We start from the raw sequence: 24,415 nt of genomic DNA, 5'->3' as shown, positions 1-24,415 counted from the left end.
TCAGAAACATTCAGCAGGTCAGGCAGTGGCTGTGGAGAGAAAGACTGATATCATTTCAGATCCAGGACCCTTCATCAGAACTAGGAAAGAGAAACAAATAAATTAGTTTTCAGTTGGAGGAAAGGTGGGAAAGGGTTGGTGAGCTGCCACACTACAGGTAGAATGTGAGTACGCTGGAGAGAGTGCAGGGGAGATTCACCAGTATGTTTCGTGGGTTGGAGGACTTTTGTTATAGGCTGGGCTTGTTTTCCCTGGAGCGAAGAAGACTGAGGGGTGACCTGATATTAGATTACGATAGGCATAGATGGGGTAAATAGTCAAAATCTTTTTTGCATGGTATGGGAGGCCATTATGGCTGTTTTAAAAAAAACTCAGCCATCATGGCCAATTCTGATACAAACAGGAAGAAGGAGTGAGTTACCGAAAGTTGGAGAATTTGAAATTGAGTCTGGAAGCAACGTGCCCAGACAAAAGATGAGGTGCTGTTCCCCAAGCTTGTGTTGGGCTTCTTTGTAACAGTGCCAGAGACGGAAAAGCCAGAATGGGAGTGGGGTGATGCATTAACGTGCCAGGCAACAGGAAGCTCAGGGTCGTTCCTGTGGACTGAATGCTGATGCTCCACGTAGTGATCACCTGATCTGCATTTGGTTTTTCCATTGTAGAGTTGACCACATTGTGAACACCACATTCAGTACACTAGATTGGAAAGGGTACTGGAAGAAGAATTGCTGACTCCCACCACCAACATTTTGGGCCCATTTAATGGCAAAATAACTGTACCCAAAATATAAAAATTATTGTGCTACAAGATAAAATGTAGCAAGTTGTCTATTAATATAAAACCTTAATAATCCTTTTTTCAAACTAATATCAGTGACATCCATTTCACCTTGTTAGAATAGGATGATATCTTTTTACTTCTTGTACCTGGAGTTCGGACTAGCATGGAGTAGTGCCATACATCACCTGCTAGCGCAGATTTTGAACTACCTTAACCTACCATCTCAAATGACATAAATTCACCAGGCAAAACTGTCCAAAGGTTGTAAGAATTTATCAGCCACAAACAATTGTTATGAATAATGGATGTGAGTCATTTCCGAGAAAGAATGGAAGATTCAACCTGTATACAACCTGTTTTTACCTGACCTGCTGAAAATGTTAGATACTTATGAAAGCATTGGAATAGTATTCCAGAGCCTATTTCTTCATTTTCATGATTGTGAAGGTGTTAATTTGAAATGAGTCTGATGTTGGTCTTTTCCTTATTCCAGGTAAAAGGCTGTTCCTGCCCTGTGGACTTCCTAGAGAAATACCCTTCTGCTGAAGTAGCCCGAGCAGCTGACTGGAAGGAAATGGCAGCACTGCTGAAGCCACTTGGCCTAAATGAGCTGAGAGCAAAGGCTATCATTAAGTTTTCTGGTACTATTTGACACTTACTCGGGAGGGTGCAATACTGGACATTCTCTTAGGAAGCAATGTAGAGCAGGTAATGGAAGTGGCGGTCAGGGAGCACCTTGGCTCTAGTGACCATAATTCTATTAGTTTTAAGATAGTGATGGAAAAGGACAGGTCCACAGGTTAGGGACCTAAACTGGAGCAGGGCTAATTTTAGGGGGATTAGGCAGGATTTAACGGAGGTCAATTGGGTGAGCCTGTTTGAAGGGAAAGGAACAAATGGCAAGTGGGAGGCATTTAAGAGTGTGACATCAAGAGTCCAGGAGCAGCATGTTCCTGTTAGGATGAAGGATAAACCTGGCAAGTTTAGGGAACCTTGGCTGACAAGAGATATTGAGGCTCTGGTCAAGAAAAAGAAGGGTTTAGCAGGTCGGGGGCGAATTAATCTTTTGACTATCAAAAGATAAAGAATACTCTTAAGAAGGAAATCAGGAGGGCAAAGAGAGGATATGAGATAGATCTGGAAGGTAAGGTTAAGAAAAATCCCAAGAGGTTCTGTAAGCAATATTAAGAGTAACAGGCTTGCCAGGGAGAGAGTATGTCCCCTTAGAGATGGGCAAGGCTGCCTACGTCTTGAGCCGCAGGAGATGGGTGGGATTTTTAACAAATATTTCTTCTCTGTGTTTACGGAGGAGAAAATCATGGTTGCTCAAGAGATAAGGGAAATAAGTGGAGATATTTTTGAGAACATTTGTATTACCAGCAAAGAGATATTTGTAGCCTTACAGCACATTAAGGTGGATAAATCCCCAGGGCCTGGCCAAGTGCTAGAGGAGAAATTATGGAGTCCCTTGTGGAGATTTTTATTTCATCGTTAGCCACTGGTGGACTTCCCAAAGACTAGAGGGTGGCTAATGATGTTCCATTGTTTAAGAAGGGTAGCAAGGACAAGCTGGTCAGCCTGATGTCAGTAGTGGGGAAGTTACTGGAAGGAATTCTGAGGGACATAATCTACCAGCATTTGGATAGACAAAGTCTGATTTGGAAGAGTCAGCATGACTTTGTGCATGGAAAGTCATGCTTGCCGAACCTTTTAGAGTTTTTTGAAGAGGTAACCAAAAAGGTAGATGAGGATAGGGCAGTGGATGTTCTCTATTTGGACTTTAGCAAGGCCTTAGACAAGGTCCCGCATGCTAGGCTGGTCTGGAATCCAGGGAGAACTAGTTAGGTGGATTCAAAATTGACTCGGAGGTAGGACGCGGAGGGTGGTGGTTGAAGGTTGTTTCTCAGAATGGAGACCGGTGACTAGTGCCGCAGGGGTCAGTGTTGGGACCCTTGTTATTCGTTATTTATATAAATGATTCGGATGCAAATGCACAAGGCTTGATCAGTAAGTTTGTGAATGACATGAAATTAGGAGGTGTTGTTGGTAGTGAAGAAGGTTATTGTAGAAGGTTAGGGAAATGGGCTGAGGAGTGGCAAATGGTTTTTAATGCAGATAAGTGTTAGGTGATGCATTTTGGAACGTCAAACTAGAGTAGGACTTGTACTATTAATAGGAGGGCACTATTCCTCCTCAACCTCTATTCAACTATTCAACCTCTCCTCAATTGAAATCGCTGGTACCCTTTTTAGTGCTTTTAATTTTTTTTTCTGAAGAGGTGCAAGAATTGTTTTCAGTAATCTAGCTGAGGCTCAACCATTAGCACATTGAGGAGTGGAGAGTTCTTGCTATGAACCAATGCTCTCAGGAGGGAAATTGGATATGATTGGCAGGAAGTGTTGGCTCAGAGTGAGCATCATTGCAAGCTGGAAGTAAACTTACTGCATGTCATTGCGAGAGCTTTGACTCAGGGCCCACAGAATATGTAAATGTACAAATGTCCCCAAGGATAAAAACTCTTTACTACTGTGGGTACCACTTAGTGAAGAGTCCCTACCTGTACCACCCACTCGGGCAGTGTGTTCCAGATCCTATGGTCTGCATGGGGAAAAAATTCCTCCTCAGATCCCCTCTAAACCTCTTCCCCTTACTCAAAACCTATGCCCATTTCTATGTTGTATGATTTTATGATACATTCTTGCATGGGCAGATATCCCATATGCCGCCTTTTCCACTTTATCTAGCTGTGATGCTACTTTAAAGGATAGTTGGACTTGTATACTGAAGTCCTAATGTTCCTCTATGCTCCCTTGGGTTCTATTATTCATTGTGTATGACCAACCCTTATTACTCCTAAAGAACATCACTTCACATGTATCAGGATTAAATTCCATCTACAATTGACCTGCCCATTTTACCAACTGATCAATATTATCCTGTAAGACTATCCAAATCACTGTCAAAAACACCACCAATTTTCATGTCCTGTAAACTTATTAATCATATCTCCTATATTCTTATCTAAATTGTTAATATACTTAAACAGTAATGGTTCCAGTGCTGATCCCTGTGGTATATCACTGGTCACATATTTCCAATTAGATAAACACCCCTCCACCATCCTCCGCTGCCTCCTATTATCGAGGCAATTTTGGATCCAATTTGCCAACTTGCCTTGAATCCCATGGGTTGCAGCCTTTTGGGCCAGTTTCCCATGTGGGACCTTAACAAAGGCCTTACTGAAGTCCGTGTAAACTATATTAATTGCACTGCCCTCATCAATGCATTCGGGCACCTCCCTGAAAAATTCAGTCAGATGAGATACCCTACCAACAAAACCATGCTGATTATCTTTGTTTAATCCCTGTCTTGTTAAATGTAGGCTAATAATGTCTCTCATATTTTTTCCAATAATTCCCTACCACAGATGTTAGTCTCACAGGCTTCTAATTATCTAGCTTATCTCTGCTGTCCTTCTTAAATAAAGCTATCATATTTCCTATCTTTCAGTCATTTGGCACCTCACCAACAAAGATTTAAATATCTTTGTCAGGGTCCAGCAGTCTCTTCCCTTGCTTCCCATAGCAGCCTGGGATACATCTTCTCAGGCTTGGGGATTTATCCACCTTTAAGCCAACTAAGACATTAACTCTTTTTTAATGAAATAATGTTCCAGAATTTCAATTACCCCCCCCACCAATCGTCCAATCCTCTAACAACAATGTCCATCTCCTTGGTGAATACAGCTGAGAAGTATTCTTTAAAACCTCACCTATGTCCTCTCGCTGCATGCACAGATTATTCTTCCTATTCTTTCCCTGGTTATTCTCTGGCTCTTAATACAAGATGCTTTAGGATTTTTTGCCAGTGATGTTTTGTGTCCCCTCTTTGCTCTCCTAATTTACTTACAAGTACATCTCTACACTTTCTACATTCCTGAGGGGCTTCTCCTGTTTTAATTTCTTCATACTTGCCGTATACTTCCTCTATACTTCCTCTGTTTTCTTTATCCAGCCCTTGATATCCCTTGACACCCAGAGTTCATTTGACTTGGTGCCTTTCATCCTTATGATAACATGTTGGCCCCGAACACTTTTTTTTACTTTTGACTGATTCCCACTTGACTAATGTAGACCTACCTGCAAGTAAATGCTCCTAGTCCACTTTTGCCAGGTCCTGTCTTATGATGTTGAAATTGGCCTTACTGCAATTCAGGACCTTAATTTCCAGATTTCCAGACTGGCCTTATCCCTTTTCACAATTTCCTTGAAACTTATAGTTGAGCTTCCTATTTCCAAAACATGCTCTCACTGATACTTCAACCACTTGCTGGCAACATTTCCCAAGGTTGGGTCCAGTACTGCTCCTTCTCTAATGGAACCAACTACATAGTCTCTTAAAAAGCTCTATAGAGCACACTTTAAGATTGCTAACCCCTTCAAGCGATCCCATTTAGGGAAATTGAAATCCACTACTACTATAAACTCTTGCACTTCTCTGCAATTTGTCTAAATATCTGCTCCTGTATTTCCTGCGGACTGTTAGGTAGCCTGTAGTATACCCCCAACAAAATGATCCCCCTTCTTGTTCCTAAATTTTACCCACATGACCTCATTTGAAGAGCCTTCTGGGATATCATCTCTTGTTACCATAGTAAGGGATTCCTCGGTCAATAATGCAACGTTACCTTTTTTTTCATATCTCTCCCCTCAGCACTTGAAGATTCTAGATCCTGGAATGTAGAATTGCCCTTCCTTCTACCAAATCAATGGTGACCTTCTATCAGGTCATTGGTGGGTTTAAACTAGATAGGTGGCGGGTGGGGAGGATCCCAAGCATCAATGAAGCAAATGAGAGGCAGGAAAGTGATGCAGTGACAGCAAGTTGAATAGGCATGACAGGCAGAAGAATGGCAGGGAGCGAGGAAAGCCTATAGAACTGAATTGCATTTATTTCAATGCAAGAGGTCTGACGGGTAAGGCGGATGATAGCTTGAGGGCTTGGATATTATTAGCTATTACAGAAACATAGCTAAGGGAGGGACAGGACTGACAGCTTAATGTTCCAGGGTACAGGTGCTATAGGCAGGATAGAGGTGGAGGAAAAGGGGGGGGGGGTTGCATTTTTTTAATTAAGGGGAGTCACAGCAGTAGTTAGAGATGAAATTACTGAAGGACCATCCAGTGAGTGTTTATGGGTGGAGCTGAGAAATAAGAAGGGGATGATCACATTGTTGGGATTTTGTACTATAAACCCCCAAATAGTCAACAGGAATTAGAAGAACAAATATGAAGGGAGATTGTGCAGAGTTGTAAGAATAATAGGGTTGTCATGGTAGGGGATTTTAACTTTCCTAACGTAGGCAGTTACTGCCATACTGTTAAGGGCTTACATAAGGTGGAATTTATTAAGTGTGTTCAGGAAAGTTTTCTCAGGCAAAAAAATAGTGCCCTACTAGGGAGAGGGAAAAGTTCGACCTACTCTTGGGTAGGGGGCAAGTGACTGAGGTGACAGTGGGGGAGCACTTTGGGACCAGTGACCGTAGTTCTATTAGTTTTAAAATAGTTATGGAAAGGGATAGAACTGGTCCACAGGTTCAAGTTCTAAATTTGGTTAAGGCGAATTTTGACAGTATGAGACGAGCTTGCAAAGGTTGATTAGAGTATGTTGTCTGGAGGCAAAGGGATCACAGGCAAGTGGGAGGCTTTTAAAGGTGAGATAGTGAGAGCTCAAGGTCTGCATGTTCCTGTCAGGGTGTAGGACAAGGCTGGTAGGAGTAGGGAACCCTGGGTGACGAGGGATATGGAGGCCCTGGCCAGGAAAAGTCATGGTTCAGGTACAGGCAGCTGGGATCAAGTGAATCCCTGGAGGAGTATAGAGGATGCAGAAGTGGACTCAATAAGGAAATCAGGAGGGCAAAAGGAGGGCATGAGATAGCTTTGTCAGAGATTAAGGAAAATCCAAAGAGATTTTATAAATATATTAAGGGGAAAAAAGTAACTAGAGAGAGAATAGGGCCCTCAAAGACCAAAGGAGACACCTTTGTGTGGAGCCGCAGGAGATGGGCAAAGTCCTTAATGAATATTTCTCCTCTGTTTTTACCATTGAGAAAAATATGAAGACTTCAGAACTAGGAAAATTAATGGGGAGGTCTTGGGGTTGTCTGGAGGCAAAGGGATCACAGGCAAGTGGGAGGCTTTTAAAGGTGAGATAGTGAGAGCTCAAGGTCTGCATGTAGACCTTGTAGTACAGTAGAGGAGGTGCTGAATGTCTTAAAAGGTATGAAGCTAGACAAATCTCCAGGGGCTGACCAGGTATATTCAAGAAGATTGGGAGGCCAGAGAAGAAATTGTGGGAGCCCTGTCTGAGATATTTCCATCATCGTTAGCCACAGGTGAGGTGTCGGTAGACTGGAGGGTAGCGAATGTTGTGCCTTTAAGAAGGGTGGCAAAAAAAATCTGGGAACCATAGGCCAGTGTCTAACATCTGTGGTAGGTAAGTTACTGGAGAGGGTTCTGAGGAATAGACGTACATCCATCTGGAAAGACAGATTGATTAGGAATAGCCAGCATGGCTTTGCGCATGGGAGATCATGTCTTACGAACTTGATTGAGTTTTCTGATAAGGTGACCGAGGAAGTTGATGAGGGTGGGGTAGTAGACGTGTCTTATATGGACTTCAATAAGACCTTTAATAAGGTTCCACGTGTTAGACTGCTCTGGAAGGTTAGATCGCGTGGAATCCAGGGAGAGCTGGTTAATTGGATACACAATTGGCTTGATGGTAGAAAGCAGACGGTGATGGTAGAAGGTTGTTTCTCAGACTGGAGGCCCGTGACTAGTCATGTGCCTCAGGGATCGATGCTGGGTCCACTGTTGTTCGTCATCTATTATCAACAGTTTGGAATGGAATGTATAAGGCATGCTTAGTAAGCTTGCAGATGACACTAACGGTATAGTGGGCACTGAAGAAGGTTATCAAAAATTACAGTGGGATCTTGATCAGCTGAGGAATGGTAAATGGAGTTTAATTCAGATAAATGCAAAGTGTTGTATTTTGGAAAGTCAAACCAAGGTTGGACTTACACAGTGAACAACAGGGCCCTGGGGAGTGTTGTAGAACAGAGGGGCCTTGGGAGTACAGGTACATGGTTCACTTAAAGTGGAGTCACAGGAAGACAAGGTGGTGAAGAAGGCTTTTTGGCATGCTGGCCTTCATAAATCAGGGCATTGAGTATAAATGTTGGGAGGTTATGGTGCGGTTGTACAGGATACTAGTGAGGCTGCACTTGGAGTATTGTGTACAGTTTTGGTCGCCATACTATAGGAAAGATGTTATTAATCTGGAAAGAGTGCAGAACTTGAGGGACTGAGTTATAGGGAGAGGTTAGACAGGCTAGGACTTTATTCCTTAGAGCGTAGGAGACTGAGAAGGAGGGCTTCAGGCACCTGGATCATTGGGCTCTCTTCCAGGGAAGTAGGACTTGTACAAGAACATGGGTTGCACCTGAACTGGAGGAGCACCAATATCCTCACAAGAAGGTTTGCTTGTGCTACTTGGGAGGTTTAAAACCAGTGTAGCAGTAGGGTGGGAACTAGAACAGGTCAGCAGGTAGAGAGATTGAGGAGAAGGTAAAGGTGACGTCAAGAAAGTCCAATAGGAAGAACAAGCAGGACCAGGTTAATGAACACGGTGGATCTGACAGTCTGAAGTGTATTTATTTGATGCAAGGAGTTAATGGGTAAGGTAAGTGGGCCTGGAGTAGCACATGGAAATATGATGTTGTAGCCATTACAGAAATTTGATTGTAAAGAGGGCCAGGACTGACCAGGGTTTGGGTATTTCAGATGGGATAGAGAAGGATGTAAAAGAGGTGGGGAGTTGCATTACTGATCAGGAAGGATCGTGCAGCTGTATTTAGAGGGGACATACTTCAGGGCTCATCCTGTAAGGCAATATGGGTAGAGGTCAGGAATAAAAGATGCAATTAATATGATGGGGTTCATACTATAGGTCCCCAATAGCCAGTGGGATTTAGAGGAACAGATATGCAGGCAGGTCATAGAAAGATGTAAAAACATCAGGGTTGTTGTGGTGGGTGATTTTTAATTTCCCCAACATTTACTGGGACTGCTTAGTGCCAAGGGCTTGGATGGGGCAGAATTTGTTAGCTGCATCCAGGAGGGTTTCTCGAAACAATATGTAGATGGAGCAGCTTGGGAATGGGCCGTACTGGACCTTGTATTGGGGAATGAGCCTGGCCAGGTGATCAAAGAGCATTTTGGGAACAGTGATCATAATTCCATAAGTTTTAAAATAATTATGGATAAGGATTAGTCTGTGTTAAAGTGCTAAATTGTGGGAAGGCTAATTGTGGCATTATTAGGCAGAAACTGGGGAGAGCAGATTGGGAGTGGTTGTTTGGGGGTCAACCCACATCTGACATGTGGGACAGCAAACAATCTGCCAGAGGAACTCAGTGGGTTGAACAACATGGTGGGGGGTGGTGGGGGGGGGGGGGGGGGTTGGGGGGGGGGGGGGAGCTGTAAGGAATCATTGACATTTTGGGTGAACACTCTGCATCAGTCCGAAGCAAGGTTTTGACCCAAAATATCATTGATTCCTTTCTTCCCATGTGTTACGGACTCAGTGAAAGTCCCTTTAAGATAGAGAGTGTGTGTGTATGTGTGTGTGGGGCGTGCTTATGTCAATAGAAGATAAAGGACGTAATGACGTTGTTGAAGAAGTCAGAAGAAGGAGAGAGAGAGAGAGAGAGAGAAGGGAGAGAGACACCAGCCTGCTTGTTTTCTCTATCGATGGATGAGAAACAATAACTGTGTTTGCCACTGAAATCCATGTATGGAAGTTGGAAGTAATCCGGTGGAGTTCACTTTGTTGCTGACCTGTAGAAGGAAACAGGTATTTGTGTGTGGACGACCACGGTTCGGATGCTTTTCGGGGTGAGGAAGTCACTACCGAGTAAACACTGGAGTGTCGTTTGGGTTCCATCGTGGAACATTTGGATTTCGTATGTACTCTCTCTATCTTAAAGGGACTTTCACTGAGTCCGTAACACATGGATGCTGCTCAACCTGCTGAGTTCCTCTGGCAGATTGTTTGTTGCTTCAGATTCCGACATCTGACGAGGAGTCCTTTAAAGGATAGCTGATTAAAGTTCAGGATCAGCATGTTCCTTTGAGGATGAATGATAAGGAACCTTGAATGATAAGAGGTGCATTGTAAGTTTGGTTTAAAATAAAAAGAAGCATATATAAAGTTTAGGAAGCTGAAATTGGACAACGTACTTGAGGAATATAAAGAAAGCAGGAAAGAAGTTAAACAAGAAATTAGAAGGGCTAAAGGGGACCATGAAATGTCCTTGGCAAGTCAGGTTAAGGAGAATCCCAAGGGACTTTATTTATTGAAAATAATACAGTAGACAGAAAAAAGGTTGGTCCACTCAAGAGCAAAGGAGGGATTCTATGTGTGGAGCCAGAGGAAGTGAGTGAGGTCCTAACTGAGTACTTGGTATTGGTATTGGCATTCGCCAAGTAGAGGGACGTGAATGATGGTATGATCAGGGAGGGGTATGGTGATCTACTAGGGTGTGTTGATATTAAGGAGGTGGTGTTTGGGTCTCTTGAAAAATATTAAGATAGCTATGTTCCCAGGATCTGATGGGATCTATTCTAGGTAACTGAGGGAGACAAGGGAGGAGTTTGTTGGGCCTTGACTGAGATCTTTGTATCCTCTTCAGCCACAGGTGAAGTCCCAGAATATTGGAGAATAGCCAATGTTGTTCCCTTGTTTAGAAAGGGCAACAGGGACAAACCAGGAAATTATAGGCTACTGAGCCTTGCAACAGAGATAGGGAATTTTTTGGAGAAGGTGCTTGGGGTTAGCATTTACTCACATTTGGAAAAGTGTGGACTTATTAGGAATAGTCAGCATGGCTTTGTGCAGGGCAGGTCCTGTCTCACAAATTTGATTGAGTTTTTTAAGGAATTGATGAAAATGTTTGATGAGGTTAGGGCAGTGGATGTTGTCTGCATGGACTTTAGAAAAGCATTTGACAAGGCCCGTCATGGTAGGCTGATCCATACGATGAAAACATATGGGATCCACCATGACTTCTGAGATTGTTTTCTATGACCAAGCCAATTTTGAATCTAGAGGGTAGTGGTGGAGGGGCATTTCTCTGACTGGAGACCTGTGACTAATGGCGTTCTGCAGGGATCTGTGCTGAGAACTTTGTTTTTTATATGATTTGGATAAAAATTTAGGTGGGCGGATCAGTGAGTTTGCAAATGACACAAAAATTGGCAGAGTTCTAGATAGTGAGGAGGATTGTCAAAGGGTACATCAGGATAAGGATCTGTTGGAAATATGGGTGGAGAAATGTCAGATGAAGTATGAGGTTTTGCAGTTTGGGAGGTTGAATGTAAGGGGAATGCACACTGTAAGTGGCAGGACTGATGTACAGAGGGATCTTGGGGTCCAAGTCCATAGCTCCCTGAATGTAGCAACACAAGTAGATAGGGTGGTAAAGAAGATGTATGGCATGCTTACCTTCATTTGTCGGGTGTTGAGTATAGAAGTTGGGAAGTCATTTTGCAGCTGTATAAAACTTTAGTTTATTCCAAACTTTAGTTTGGAATATTGTGTGCATTTCTGGTTTCCGCATTATAGGAAAGATGTAGAGGCTTTGGAGAGAGTGCCGAAGAGGTTCACCAGGATGCTGCCTGTATTCACTATAATGAGAGGCTAGACAAACTTGGGTTGTTTTCTCTGGAGTGCCAGAGGCTGAGGGGAGACCTGATGGAGGTTTGTAAAATTATGACTCAGATAGTCTTTTTCCCAGGCTGGAAGTGTGGAAATGTCAAATATTAGAGGGTATATCTTTAAGGTGAGGGGGGAAAGTTTAAAGGAGAATTAAAAGGCAAGTTCTTTATACAGAGAGTAGTCAGTGCCTGGAATGCGCAGCCAGGAGGTGGTAGAAGCAGAAATGATAGCAATGTTTGAGAGGTATTTAGACAGACACATGAACTGGCAGGGAATGGAGAGATGTGGACCATATGCAGGCAGATGGGATTAGTTAGATTGCCATCACGGTTGGCACAGACATCGTGGGCCAAGGGGCCTGTCCCTGTGCTGAACTGTTCCACGTTATAATTCAGCCTTGCATTCCTCCCTTGTGTCTCATCGTGCTGTGTCTGCTGGACTGATTTAAAATTTCCTTTTATAGCTGTCTGCATCTCCCCCCAACTATACATCTACTCTGTGTCCCATTCCCCTGCAACATTAGTTTAAATCCTCACTAACAGCACTGGCAAGCTTCCCTGCAAAGATGTTGAACTGCTCCAGTTCAGGAGCAATCTGTCCTGCTTGTACAGGTCCCACCTTCCCCAGGAACAGTTCCAGTGATCCAGAAGTCTAAAGCCCTCCCTCCTACACCATCCCTTTAGCCACACTTTCATCAAACTATCCTCATATTTCTTTATTCACTAACATGTGGCAGCAGAGGTAATCGGGTGATTACACCCTTGGAAGTCCAGCTCTTTAATATGCAACCTCGCTCCTAAATTCATGTTACAGGACCTTGTGCCTCTTTTTACCCATGTCGTTAGAACCAATGTGGACCATGACCTCTGGCTGTTTGCTTTCCCCCTTCAGACTGCCCTGCAACTGTCTGTGACATCCTTGACTCTGGCAGCAGGGTCAAGGATGTCACAGAATGGTTGCAAGGCAGTCATTCCAGATTCATGTCTATGGCTGCAGATGCACCTGTCAATGCCCCTCACCAACAAGTCTCCCACCACTATGACCCTTGGACTCTTGCTCCTCCCACCTTCTGCAGCCATCATGGCTCTGACTGGACTCTTCAGAGATACATTCACCACCACCGTTTTCCAACACAGAAACAGTTCTGGAATGAGCTTTCCCTGACTACCTGCCTCCCTTTGCCTGTCACCCATTCCTTCTCTGACCTTCATCTGTGGGGAGAGCATGCATGTTTCAGCCTCGTGGATGCACCATTGTTGCTTCAGTCAGTGCTCAACTTCTGACAGCAGCATGACAAACTGGCCAAACTGGATGCACCTGCACAGATGTAGTCATCCAGACTGCAAATAGACTGCTCTACATAATTTTGAACAAGCCCCTAAAAATGCAGTTGTTTTATTTAATGCTGTATGTGTAAAAAGTGGAATAATTTTTATTTTAGAATTTTGCTTTTATAGCTAATGCCCTGCAGTTGTTATTTTCAACTTTTCCTCTTGTCTACTCCGAGGAAATTCACTAGAGCAGAGTGAAAAGCACTCGATGTTTCAAGAACAACTCCAGCTTCTTTAGTTCTTCCTAATAAGTGAAGCTCCACAACCTTTCAACTTTCCAATAGATCTCTTCTGTAGCCTCCCCAGACTCTTGATACTGTCAGGGACATGAGACTGCAGGTGCTAGAATCGGGAGCAAAAAACAAATTGCTGGAGGAACTCAGCGGGTCAGGCAGCATCTGTAGCAGGTAGCATCAATTCCTCCAGCTCTTGCTGCTGTTTCCGGTTTAGAAGAATGAAGGATGATCTTATTGAAATGTATAAGATCCTAAGAAAACATGACTGAGTGGATGTTGAGGTGTTTTCACTGGTAGGAGAGTTACCAGATAAAGGAGTGGACAATTAAAACAGATGCCTCGGAACTATTAATCTCAGAGGGTAGTGAATCTCTGGAATTCTCTACCCTGGAGGATTGTGAAAGCTGGATCATTGGAGATATTTGTAGATAAATTTTTGAAAGATCTGGGAATTGAGGGCTTTGGGGAACTGGCACAGAAGAGTAGTTGAAGCCCGGCGCCGGTCGGATAATTGTACTGAATGGTGCAGCAGGTTTCAGGGGCCTGGTGGCCTGCTCCTATTTTCTTGTGTGTTATGTGTGGGCGCAGTACTTCAGCTGAAGCCTAACCGGTTATAGAAACTTCCATTTTGTCTTTGTATGAAGGTCTTGTTTACTTTTGTTTAAACAGTATAGAAAATACCCCAAAAAAGTGAATTGCAATTTGTTTGAAGTCACTGCACATCTTAATTTTGAGGAAGGAATCCATTGACAACAGGCTGGCTACTATTTTTTGAAAGTTTTGCTGGTTAGTGGTTGGAGCACCTTGACTGGCTTTGTTTCCATTGTTGAGCTCTAATGTGTATTATAATATCTCTTTCCACTGTCTTTTTTTCTGTCCCTTTATATGCTACATCACGGAAATCTGTGCAGCCAAACTAGAAGCCTGAGCAGCTCTAATCCCTGTGAATGGGGTGTCAAGTTGGCTTTGGGGATGGGAACTCACAATTTAGTCTGTGGATTAGCTAATTTTGTTCCTGATCCAGGCAGGTCTGTAGCATTCACAGTTGGAGGTTGTGGGACTTCGGGCTACAGCGAAGGTGTTTAAGCAATAGGGAGGGTTTATCACAGTTCACTAAGATTATTCCTTTGTAGGGAGAATATGAAGACCAAAAGAATTGGGACAGTTTTCAATACAGCTGAGGAAATTAGAGTAAGTTTATAGGTGTTTATGAGTGGTGAAAAGTAAACCTCAGTAATTAAGTGGTATTGAACAGAGGAATGTAGGATGAAGATAAAATCAAAGAGTTCAGGGCAGAGAGGACGGAAGCTTTAGGTTACTCAGGTTGTGAGACTATGGAATTCACTAACAGTATTATGGCAAGAGAAAGGACTGCTTGTGTTTACTAAGTCTGAGAGGTGGCCAAAGAGGAGTAAAGCAATTGTGGACCACAGGATTAGAATGCCACCCTTGGTGAGGACACCGGTATGAGTTGGTTGGTCCATCCGGCTGCTGTAGTTTCTTTGTCATCGTGGGTAGATGGTTTAAGCTGTTTGAGTCGGGGAGTCCGGGGTTGTCAAACGGAGATATTTGTGCTGTGGCCTTCAACCTAGTTAGACGTCGACAAATAACTCTTGGGTGCCTCAGAACTCTGGCTTGGGCTGACCAACACCAATGCTTTCTGGCCTTGTGGGCTGCCTCCACCTAAGAGAAGGTGGAGTATCCTCATTCTGTTGGGGGAAACAAATCTGCAACAAGGATTCCATAAAAGCTTTGATTTGGTGTCTGTTGAACATGGTCAGATCACAGCTGAATGTTTTTATTTACTCAAAACATATTGAGAGATACTTACAATACCTTTACTATTCCCGTAATAGATCAGTTCCTTACCAAACAGTGGAGGTACCCAATTGAACTGCATGGAATTGGAAAGTATGGAAATGATTCTTACAGGATTTTTTGTGTCAAAGAATGGAAGGAGGTAAGAGTTAAAACAAATGTTTTAGATATGAATAAGCTTCCAGGTTCAACTCGTGCAGGGCTGTTGTGAAAAGAATATGTATCCACATGGAACTTGCAGCACAGAAGCAGGTCATTGACAAAACAGTTTACGTTTGTATTTATTCTCCTCATCATGCCCTATTTTGTCTCAGTTTATCAGTATCATTTTTGTATTAGTGGTGTTTGATTTTTATGAAGAGGCAGGTTGATAATTCAAATGACTTCAGAGCCATTAATTGTTGAGAGTTTAATCACTCATAGATACTGTTATTTATAGTTTCATATATGAAGGCACAAACTCTGAAGATGTGTAACAGCCTAGTTTGTTCCTATTGCTGTGTTGAAGAAGTGGCCAATAAGGTTTTCGTATTTTAAATACGGTGAATTATTTCTTGTGGTTTTGCTTGTACTTATTTTAGCCTTTCTCGGTCCAGGAGCATTGGTAGCCACCTAGGCATATATCCAGAATGTACCTCAGATTTCAAGTGCTTTACAAATTAAATTAAACTTCAGTTTATTAGAATGCAGATTTACCTTCCATTCCCAACCTTGCCCTAGTCCATCACCAATCCTGTGCTCAATGTTAAATTATATTATGTTTTTGGCCTCAACTCCCTGACAACAAAAAGCACCATCTTTAAATGTTCCCCAATCAAGGTACTGAAAAGTCTGAACTTTCAGAATGTGTTTGCCTGGTACACTGTAGATATCATCTCCGCAGTCAACATTACGAAAAGCCTCGGTTCTGCCAACTTGAGTTTTACGACGCTATCAATGCTTCTGGACCAATAAAGGCTAAGATAAGTACAAACAAATGACGCTGTCAAACTCAAAACCGCAAGGAGTAATTCCCTTATTTATAAAGAAAGCATTATTGGCTGCTGCTGCATCACAACAGTAGGAACATGTTACTCACCTCCTGTATTGGTGTCTTCACGTATGAAAGTATAAAGATTTACTGAACTTAATCTGGTGAGTTTACAATTAGGTTGATCAATGAAACAGGGACCCCTCCCCCAAAAAATTATAGGACTGATGCTTTTCAACTACCTAAAATCAAACAAGTTACTCCAAGAAAACACTGTAAAGCCTGATGACGGATATTAGATTATTTACTTTGGAAACTGATAGAACTAGAGCTCCTCCTTATCAGAAGTCTTGAAGAATTTCCCCGGACTCCTCCCTCGATACACTGTGTAAATGGTACTTCTGCATTCATTGCAGGGCCATTGCTGCTTATCACAACTCCTCCCTACCCCCATTGTAAATTCCCAACAACACTATCAGTGGAGCAGTGCCACAGATAGGACCCTCTCAAGCTAGGCAGAGGTTTAATGTGATTGTCCAAGTATGGAAATACAGGAAGAAGGTAGGGAGAATAGTCATCCAGCACAAAAACAGACCCTTCGGCTAATTGTCTGTGTTGGCATCAGGTATCCATCTGTAGAAATCTTCATTTGCCAGCACTTGGTCCATAGCCTCCTATGCCTTGTTGATTCAAGTGCTTGTCTTGATACTTAAATATTGTGAGACTCTCTGCCTCCACCACTGGAATCACCAAAGCATAAAATGCTATGGACCTAGTGCTGGAATGTGGGTTTTGTATGAACAGGTATTTGATGGTCAACATAGATACAATCAGCTGAAGGGCCTATTTTAGACTGCATTAAATAAATTAGGGTAAGGATTTCGAGGACAGACTGGAAAACGAGACAGCAGCCTGTCTCCAGTCATTCAATGACTACAACATGCCTGTTTGTTGGCATGAGGTAAGACAAAGTTCAGTTTAGCTGGTACGTTTTCTGTGGTTGAATAACCCAGTTGATCATATAAAAAGTGGTGACAATCGTTATAGAGTTGAGCTCCAGCAAAAGGCCATTTTCAGCAGGAACCTGGGGATTAAGAAAACTGTACATGCCCAGTCCAAAATATCTATTTTGGCATTGAAGTGCTGTTGTGCATGAACATTGATAGAATGGTGGTTTCATTTAAATGGTGCTGATTCATATATTTGTTGTGGGTCAGCAAAGGCTGGAAATACCTTAGTGATATCTTCTTCGTATGGTGTTAGCATTTTCAGCATGTTTATCAGAAATCATCAGCAAGGAAGGTCAATTGGACTATCTCCACTCATCCATCCAGAGTGATGTCCTCTGTTGCAAGCAATTGTGACTTAATGAATTCTAAGCTTTATATACCCACTATCATTTCCAAGTGCCCATTTATTGTTCCCTCTTGTCAATGCTAAATTTTCTTGTTACTACTTTGAGCCTGTCCTTGCCCTTTCTCAATTTAATTTGAAGCTATTTTCCAATTTTACCTTTACCACATTATTTAATAAATCATATTTCCATAAGGTCATCACTCAGATATCTTGATTAAATACTGAAAAGCCCCAATAATTCCTATCTTAGATCCTGACGCTTGGAGTCGGTATAATGGGTCTTTGTATGTTTCTTTGTTACTCGGTGACTGGAGATTTGGTCTGATAAAGCCCTGTATTGTTAACCCATGGTTTCCTGACTTACACTGAAGGTTTTTGGTTAAGGAACAAGAGGGGAAATGTGTATTGTTTTTACATAGAACCAGGTTCAATGGTAATTTTAAAGTAATTGAAAATATGCTTGGAAAGGAGCGTGGGTGGGGAACAGCTGCTGGGCTGTGAGAAAGAACAAGAAATGTAAAAGCTACAGTGAGAGCTTGCACAGGTATACTAAAAGGAAGGTAAACACTGGTCCCTGAGGGAAATGAATAATGGGAAATACTGAAATAGTAGACTTGGATCAAATATTTTGAGTCTATCTGGAAGGCACAAAGCACAGTAGAAAATCCAGCATAAAAAGAAAGGAAGGAAATGAAAGTTGTCACCAGAGAAAAGGTTCTGAGCATTCTAACATTCTAAAAGCTAACAAATCACTTGGATTTGACAGTATGGATCCAAGGTGGTTAAAAGAAATGACTATAGAAATTGTCGATGCATTGGCTGTGATCTTCCTAAATAACCAGAGAGGTCCCAGTAGATTGAAAGCCACAAATGTAGTATGTAATTTACAAAAGGAGTGATTATAGAGAAACTACATGACAGTTAACCCGACATCTGTCACTGGGAAAATGCTGAGGTTGTGGCAGGATATTTTGAAAATCAGGATACAATCAAACAAAGGTAACATGGTTTTATGTGAGGGAAATGATGTTTGACATTTGCTTGAGTTCATTGGAAAATTTTAACAAGGTGGGTAGGGGTAACCAGTAAATATTTGGATTTCCAGAAGGCATTCAAAAAGCTGCCACAGAAAAGGTTACTGCAAGAGCAGAGCTCATAGGGTTGAGGATGGCGGTATAGAAAACAGTTTCTGATGAACAATGGAATGTTTTGACAAGATAACAAGGAAGATCAATGAGGGCAGTGTGTTTGATGTAGGCTACATGTGACAAGGCTTGAGACAAGTTCCCACATGGCAGGCTGGTCAAAACAAAGATGAAAGGTCCATTGCATCCAAGGGAGAATGGCAAATGAGATCCAAAATTAGCCCAGTGGTGGGAAGCAGAGGGTAACGATTAACAAATGTTTTTGTGATTGGAAGGCTGTTTATCAGTGGAGTTCCAGTGAGGCTCAGTACTCAGTCACTTGCTTTTTGTGGCACATGATAATTTAGACACATTTAGGGACCGTGATTTAAAAAAAAGATAATTGGGCCCATGAAACAAAAATTAACAATGTGGATTACAGTGAGAAGGAAAGCTTTAGACTTCCAGCAGATATAGATGGTCTGTTCAGTTGCGCAGAAGACAAGCAAATGGGATTTGATCCAGGGAAGCGTGAGGAGGTGCATCAAGGCCAGGAGATGTACCGTGAATGGGGGGATACTGAGTGCTGTGGAGGAATAAAGGGACATTGTAGTGGACATCCAGAGAGGTAGCAGGGCAGGTCAACAGGGTGGCTAAAAAGGAAAATGGGATGCTTTTGTTTATTAGCCGAGGCATAGAACATAACAACAGAAAGGTTATGCTGGCACTTTAGACAATACTAATTAGGCTATAGCTTGAGTACTGCATATGGTTCTGGTCCAACAAACAAGCTGCAGAAGGAACTCGGCAGGTTGAGCAGCATCAGTGGGGGGGAAAGGAATTGTCAATGTTTCTGGCCGAAACCCTGCATCAGGACTCAAAACCGTTATGGTCACCATATTACAGGAAACATGTAGTTGCGCTGAGAAGGTGCAGAGAAGATTCACAAGGATGTTGCCAGGACTGAAAATTGTAGCTATCAGAAAATTGCTTAGGCTGGAGTTTTCTACTTTGGCTGAGGGAAGACTTATTGTATAAAATTATGTGGCGCCCTTAGCTTAGGGATCATTAACCAGGGGCATAGGTTTAAAGTGATTAGTGGAAATGATTAGAAGGGAAATGTGGAAAGGTTTCTCACCCAGAGAGTGAAGGGGGTCTGGAACTTATTGTCTGAAAGGGTAATAGAAGCAGAAACCCTCACCATATTCAACAATACTTGGATGTATATATGACTTGTGGGGATACCGACTTGCTGGATGGAAAGTAGAATTATGCTGGTAGCCCATGCATAGATAAGATGGGCCAAATAGTCTCCACCTGGGTCATAGTTTCTTTTACAAGTCAGAGGTAGCTGAAGGCAGTTCTTCCTCTGCCCATGTGTCTGAAGATAGTCGGTCATTGTAGGATCTCATGGTGAGCTGGGGGGCAGTTCTGGTTGTGAGCACATTCTATTCTCACTGTTATTTCCCAGGTACAACCTCGAGATCACAAACTCAACAAATACTGGAAGTGGCTTTGGGACAACCAAGAAATGCTGGGCCTTTCCTAAAGAGACGTTCCTCTGGTGATACAGTGGATCCACATGCGGTGTGCTGAAATGTGTGCTGTTCTGAGAACTCCAAAGTGAAGTATGATCTGTGGTGCAGCCTGGATGTGAAACAAATCTCACCACTCTTGTATTCCTTTAACGCCACATTGGAAAAGGAAAGGCAGTACTTCACTCCCCCTGATGGTACATAAAGGTATTGCAGGAAGTAGTGCACAGTCTTGACATGTTACTTCACTTGCAGTTTTAACTGTGCTGAGTTAGAAAACTTTTGAAATGTGCTACAATTAGCCCCAGTGACCCTTAGGTTAGGATTGATTTGTTTCTGATGGGCTTTGGACCCTATAAGAAAATCAGCATTGTGAGGTTGTATAATTGACCTAATATTAAATAAGAACTATATTAGCAAAAGGCTACATGAGGTCACAGGAAATCACCATTTCCTCAATCAAGTTTGCTATCACGATAACATCCCTAAAGTATGACGTCTATCGACTTTGGCTTTGAATGGATAACTAAATATCCAGATTTGGCAATACCTCTTGGAATCTTGCAAATTTCAGTGAAATTACATCTCATCCTTTGACACGCCATCTCTCCTCATGGAACATTTCCCTTGTCCCTGAAAACAACCCAGTGAATCAACACTGCACCAACCCAAAGCTTGCAAGTGCCTTTCTTATGTACAGGGATCAAAGCTGCACACAGTTCTCGAGAATTGAAAACAGTAAATGCAGGGGATACACAGCAGGTATCTGTGGGATAACAACAGTTCTGATGAGGGGTCATCAGTTGATGACCCCTCATCAGAACTGGGAAACATTAGAAATCAAATATGGTTTAAATTGCAGAGGAAGAAATGGCAGGGGTAACAAAGGCATGTTGACCTTTGGGTAGAGACCAAGAGGGGTTAAGTGAGTGTAGTGGTACTGTGGAGAGAGCATGGTGAAGACTTGTTAATCACTGGTGACCTGATTGAAGACAACAAATGAAAATTAAGCTGGGAGGGATAGAGAAAGGAAAGTAATGCTGGAACTGTAAGATACCAACTGGAGAAACAAAATACTGCAGTTTAATAATGAACAATTGCACCTTTTTTTTAATGGTTTAAAGAACAAATATTGTGCAGAACATTTTAGGGAAATATTAAATTGGGCACATACATTCAGCAGGGTACCGGGTTGTACATAGAAGCAAAGGCTCAGTGTACACTCTCAGTATAATTTATCCACTTTCCACAAGTGAGGAAATGTTTCAGTGGGAGCCATTCATCTGACATCATCTTCATCCCAACCAATTTTATAGCTTTCTAGTGAATATGAACTGTTAACTGAATAAGACAATGAAAGCAAATACCCTGTGAATGTTTGGCTTTTTGACACCAGAGATAAAAGACCACGAGAAGGCCGACTTTCTTGCAATCTGTAGTGTTACCGTTTTTCAGTAATGGTAAAGCTCTTTCCCTCTTGTGTGGCTGAATTAAGTGTTCTTTTGGCAAATTTAGTGAATTCCAGGATCATAATGGTACAGTGTGGTGGGGTTCGACCTGCTGGCATACTCTTCCACCTGAATACTTCTCACTCTTGTTCATTTAATATTACAGAATTCCAGTCACACAATAACTACACATTTGTCATGGAATTTTTATGACAAGGAAAGTCTGAAGCCTGAGATTTTTTACAGTAACTTTGTGTTTCCAAAGGATAGTGATGAATTGGGGTTTGAAACTGTGTAATTGTGCCTATGCTGAATTTGTCATTATGTGGAATAGAAATGTGTTTTCTTTTTAGATTTTATATTTGTTGAATAAAAGGTAAAGAACAGGCAATTTGTTAATTAATTTGTTAATTGTTAACATTGTTCCTCAAGGGTCTAAACAGGGTGGATTTGGAGAACACGTTTTCTCTTGTCGGAGAATCTACAATCGGGGGCACTGCTTAAAAACAAGGAAGCAGTGCCTTTGAATATTTTTAACACAATGGTTATTCCTTCATAAACTGGGGGCAGAGGTTGAAAGGTAGCCAGAGGTAGACAGGAACATGGAACTTGGGTTACAATCTAACAGGCTTTACCATTTGATAAGATCATGGCCTACTTGAGGAGTTGAATGGCCTTTTCCTGTTCCCAGTTTGTATGTTTTTGTAATAATTTCATTGTAATGTAAGGGAGCAGACTTGAATGTAATCATACTCTCTTACTTCCCTGGATGGGCAGGCATGGTAGTGTAACGGTTAGCGTAACACTACTACAGTGCCAATGACCTGGGTTCAATTCCAGCCACCATCTGTAAGGAGTTTGTACGTTCTCCCTGTGATTGTGTGGGTTTCCTCCAGGTGCTCTGACTTCCTCCCACATTCCAAAGATGTACGGGTTAGGAAGTTGTGGGTACGCTATGTTGGCATCAGAAGCAAGGAGACACTTGCGGGTTGCCCCCAGAACATTCTACGCAAAGATGCATTTCACTGTGTGTTTTGATGTACATGTGACTAATAAAGAAATCTTGTCTTGTCTTATCTTCAGTACTGCACAAGCTGTGCGGGATTGCCACCATTTTGATTCCAATGGCAGTAAGCCAAGACTGCAAACTTGCTTTAATTGGGATCCTGTTATTAACTTAGCACAGCGAGGGTAGAATGCCTATTCTGAAGTAGCAAGTGCAACAAAGCTTAAAATCCAGGCTGCTCCTTCACTAGGTACAAAATGAGAGAACTTCAGAATTATCTCAAAATAACAGCTAAAGCTGCTGTCTATAAATCTTTAGGGGTCAATGGTAGTTTCAGTGTTAATGTATTGTTAATATTAATGTGATTATACTCTTGTAAAGATATTTCAGGGGATACAGGAAACCTCAAAAGTGAAAAACAAATATTAGCAGCTAATAATCGATTAAAAACTAATATTCGTGGTAAAACAAACAATGCTGGAGTAACTCAGTGGGTCAGGCACATCTGTAGAGGGAAATGGACAGTCGACGTTCGAAGTCAAAACCCTTCATGTGGACTGAATGATAGAGGGGAGATGTCGTTCACGGTATGACATCTTTGAAGAGATTACTTGAACTTCAAAGAGTAAATATGGAAACTACCAAAACTAAACTACCCTGGTGTCAAAGTTAGATGCAAGTTTCAAACATGGTCATTTGGTTCTTGTGCTGCATCTTATTGTCAATGATGTTTACTAAGGTATAATAAAAATAATTTGATTTGAGTCATTGAGTAATACAGTACTCAATGACTCAATCAAACAGGCCTTTTGGCCCAATCCGTCCACACCAACTAAAATGCTAATCTAAACTAGCCCCATTTGGCACATACCATTCTAAACCTTTTCTATTCATGTAACTGTCCAACTATTGGTATTGGTTTATTATTGTCACTTGTACTGAGGTACAGTGAAAAACGTGTCTTACATACCGTTCATACAGATCAATTCATTACACAGTGCAGATACATTGAGTTAGTACAGAGTGCATTGAGGTAGTACAGGTTTAAAAAAAAACAATAACAGAGTAAAGTGTCACAGCTACAGGGAAGTGCATTACAGGTAGACAATAAGGTCACAACAAGGTAGATTGTGAGGTCAAGAGTCCATCTCAATGTATAAGGGAACCATTCAATATTCTTATCACAGTGGGAAAGAAGCTGTCCTTGAGCCTGGTATGTGCCCTCAGGCTCCTGTATCTTCTGCCTGATGGGAGAGGAGAGAAGAGAGAATGACCCAGGTGGGTGGGGTCTTTGATTATGCTGGCTGCTTCACCAAGGCAGTGAGAGGTATAGACAGAGTCCATGGAGGGGAGGCTGGTTTCCATGACGCGCTGGGCTATGTCCACAACTCTCTGCAGTTTCTTGCGGTCCTGGGCAGAGCAGTTGCCATACCAAGCCATGATGCATCCAGATGGTGCATCGATAAAAGTTGGTGAGAGTCAAAGGGAACATGCCAAATTTCTTTAGCCTCCTGAGGAAGTAGAGGCGTTGGTGAGCTTTCTTGGCTGTGGTGTCTACATGGTTGGACCAGGACAGGCTATTGGTGATAGAACTCTCTTTTAAATGTTGTAATTGTCCCTGCCTCAACCACTTTCTCTGGCAGCTCTTTCCATATACACACCACCCTGTGTGGAAAAAGTTGTACCTCAGGTCCCTTTTAAATCTTTCCCTTCTCACTGTAAACCTATGCCCTCTAGTTTTTAGTTCCCTTTCCCTGGGAAAAACTGTGTGCACTTACTCTATCAATGCCCATCATGATTTAATACAGCTCTATAAGGTCAAAATCATGGCTGTATCTGATCATAATACTAATTTCTTTGCCATGGCACTCATGTTGACCAAAATAAGTTACCATATTTTCATGCAATGATTTACCTATATTTAACACATTGCAGACCTGCCTTTCCTCTCGGAAATCTTTTATTTGAAATAGTACTCTATTGCTTGTCACTTTTAACCAGCAGTGCAAGTGGCCATTGCCTTCAGAA

General features: G+C 42.2%; 1 protein-coding gene across 1 annotated transcript in view; it reads left to right on the top strand.

Moving 5' to 3' along the window:
* mbd4 (methyl-CpG binding domain protein 4) overlaps window positions 1-22,337 on the top strand; it is a 33,574-nt gene extending 11,237 nt beyond the window's left edge. The window contains 4 exon segments of the mRNA XM_052017943.1: window positions 1,282-1,297; window positions 1,300-1,422; window positions 14,987-15,090; window positions 19,870-22,337. Of these exon segments, the coding sequence (XP_051873903.1) occupies window positions 1,282-1,297; window positions 1,300-1,422; window positions 14,987-15,090; window positions 19,870-19,947 (321 nt within the window). The 3' untranslated portion in view covers window positions 19,948-22,337.
* The last annotated feature ends 2,078 nt before the right edge of the window (window positions 22,338-24,415 follow it).

Source organism: Pristis pectinata, chromosome 6, assembly GCF_009764475.1.
Source record: "Pristis pectinata isolate sPriPec2 chromosome 6, sPriPec2.1.pri, whole genome shotgun sequence".
In the NCBI taxonomy this organism is placed as follows: domain Eukaryota; kingdom Metazoa; phylum Chordata; class Chondrichthyes; order Rhinopristiformes; family Pristidae; genus Pristis; species Pristis pectinata.
This window is presented reverse-complemented; position numbering and strand designations above follow the sequence as displayed.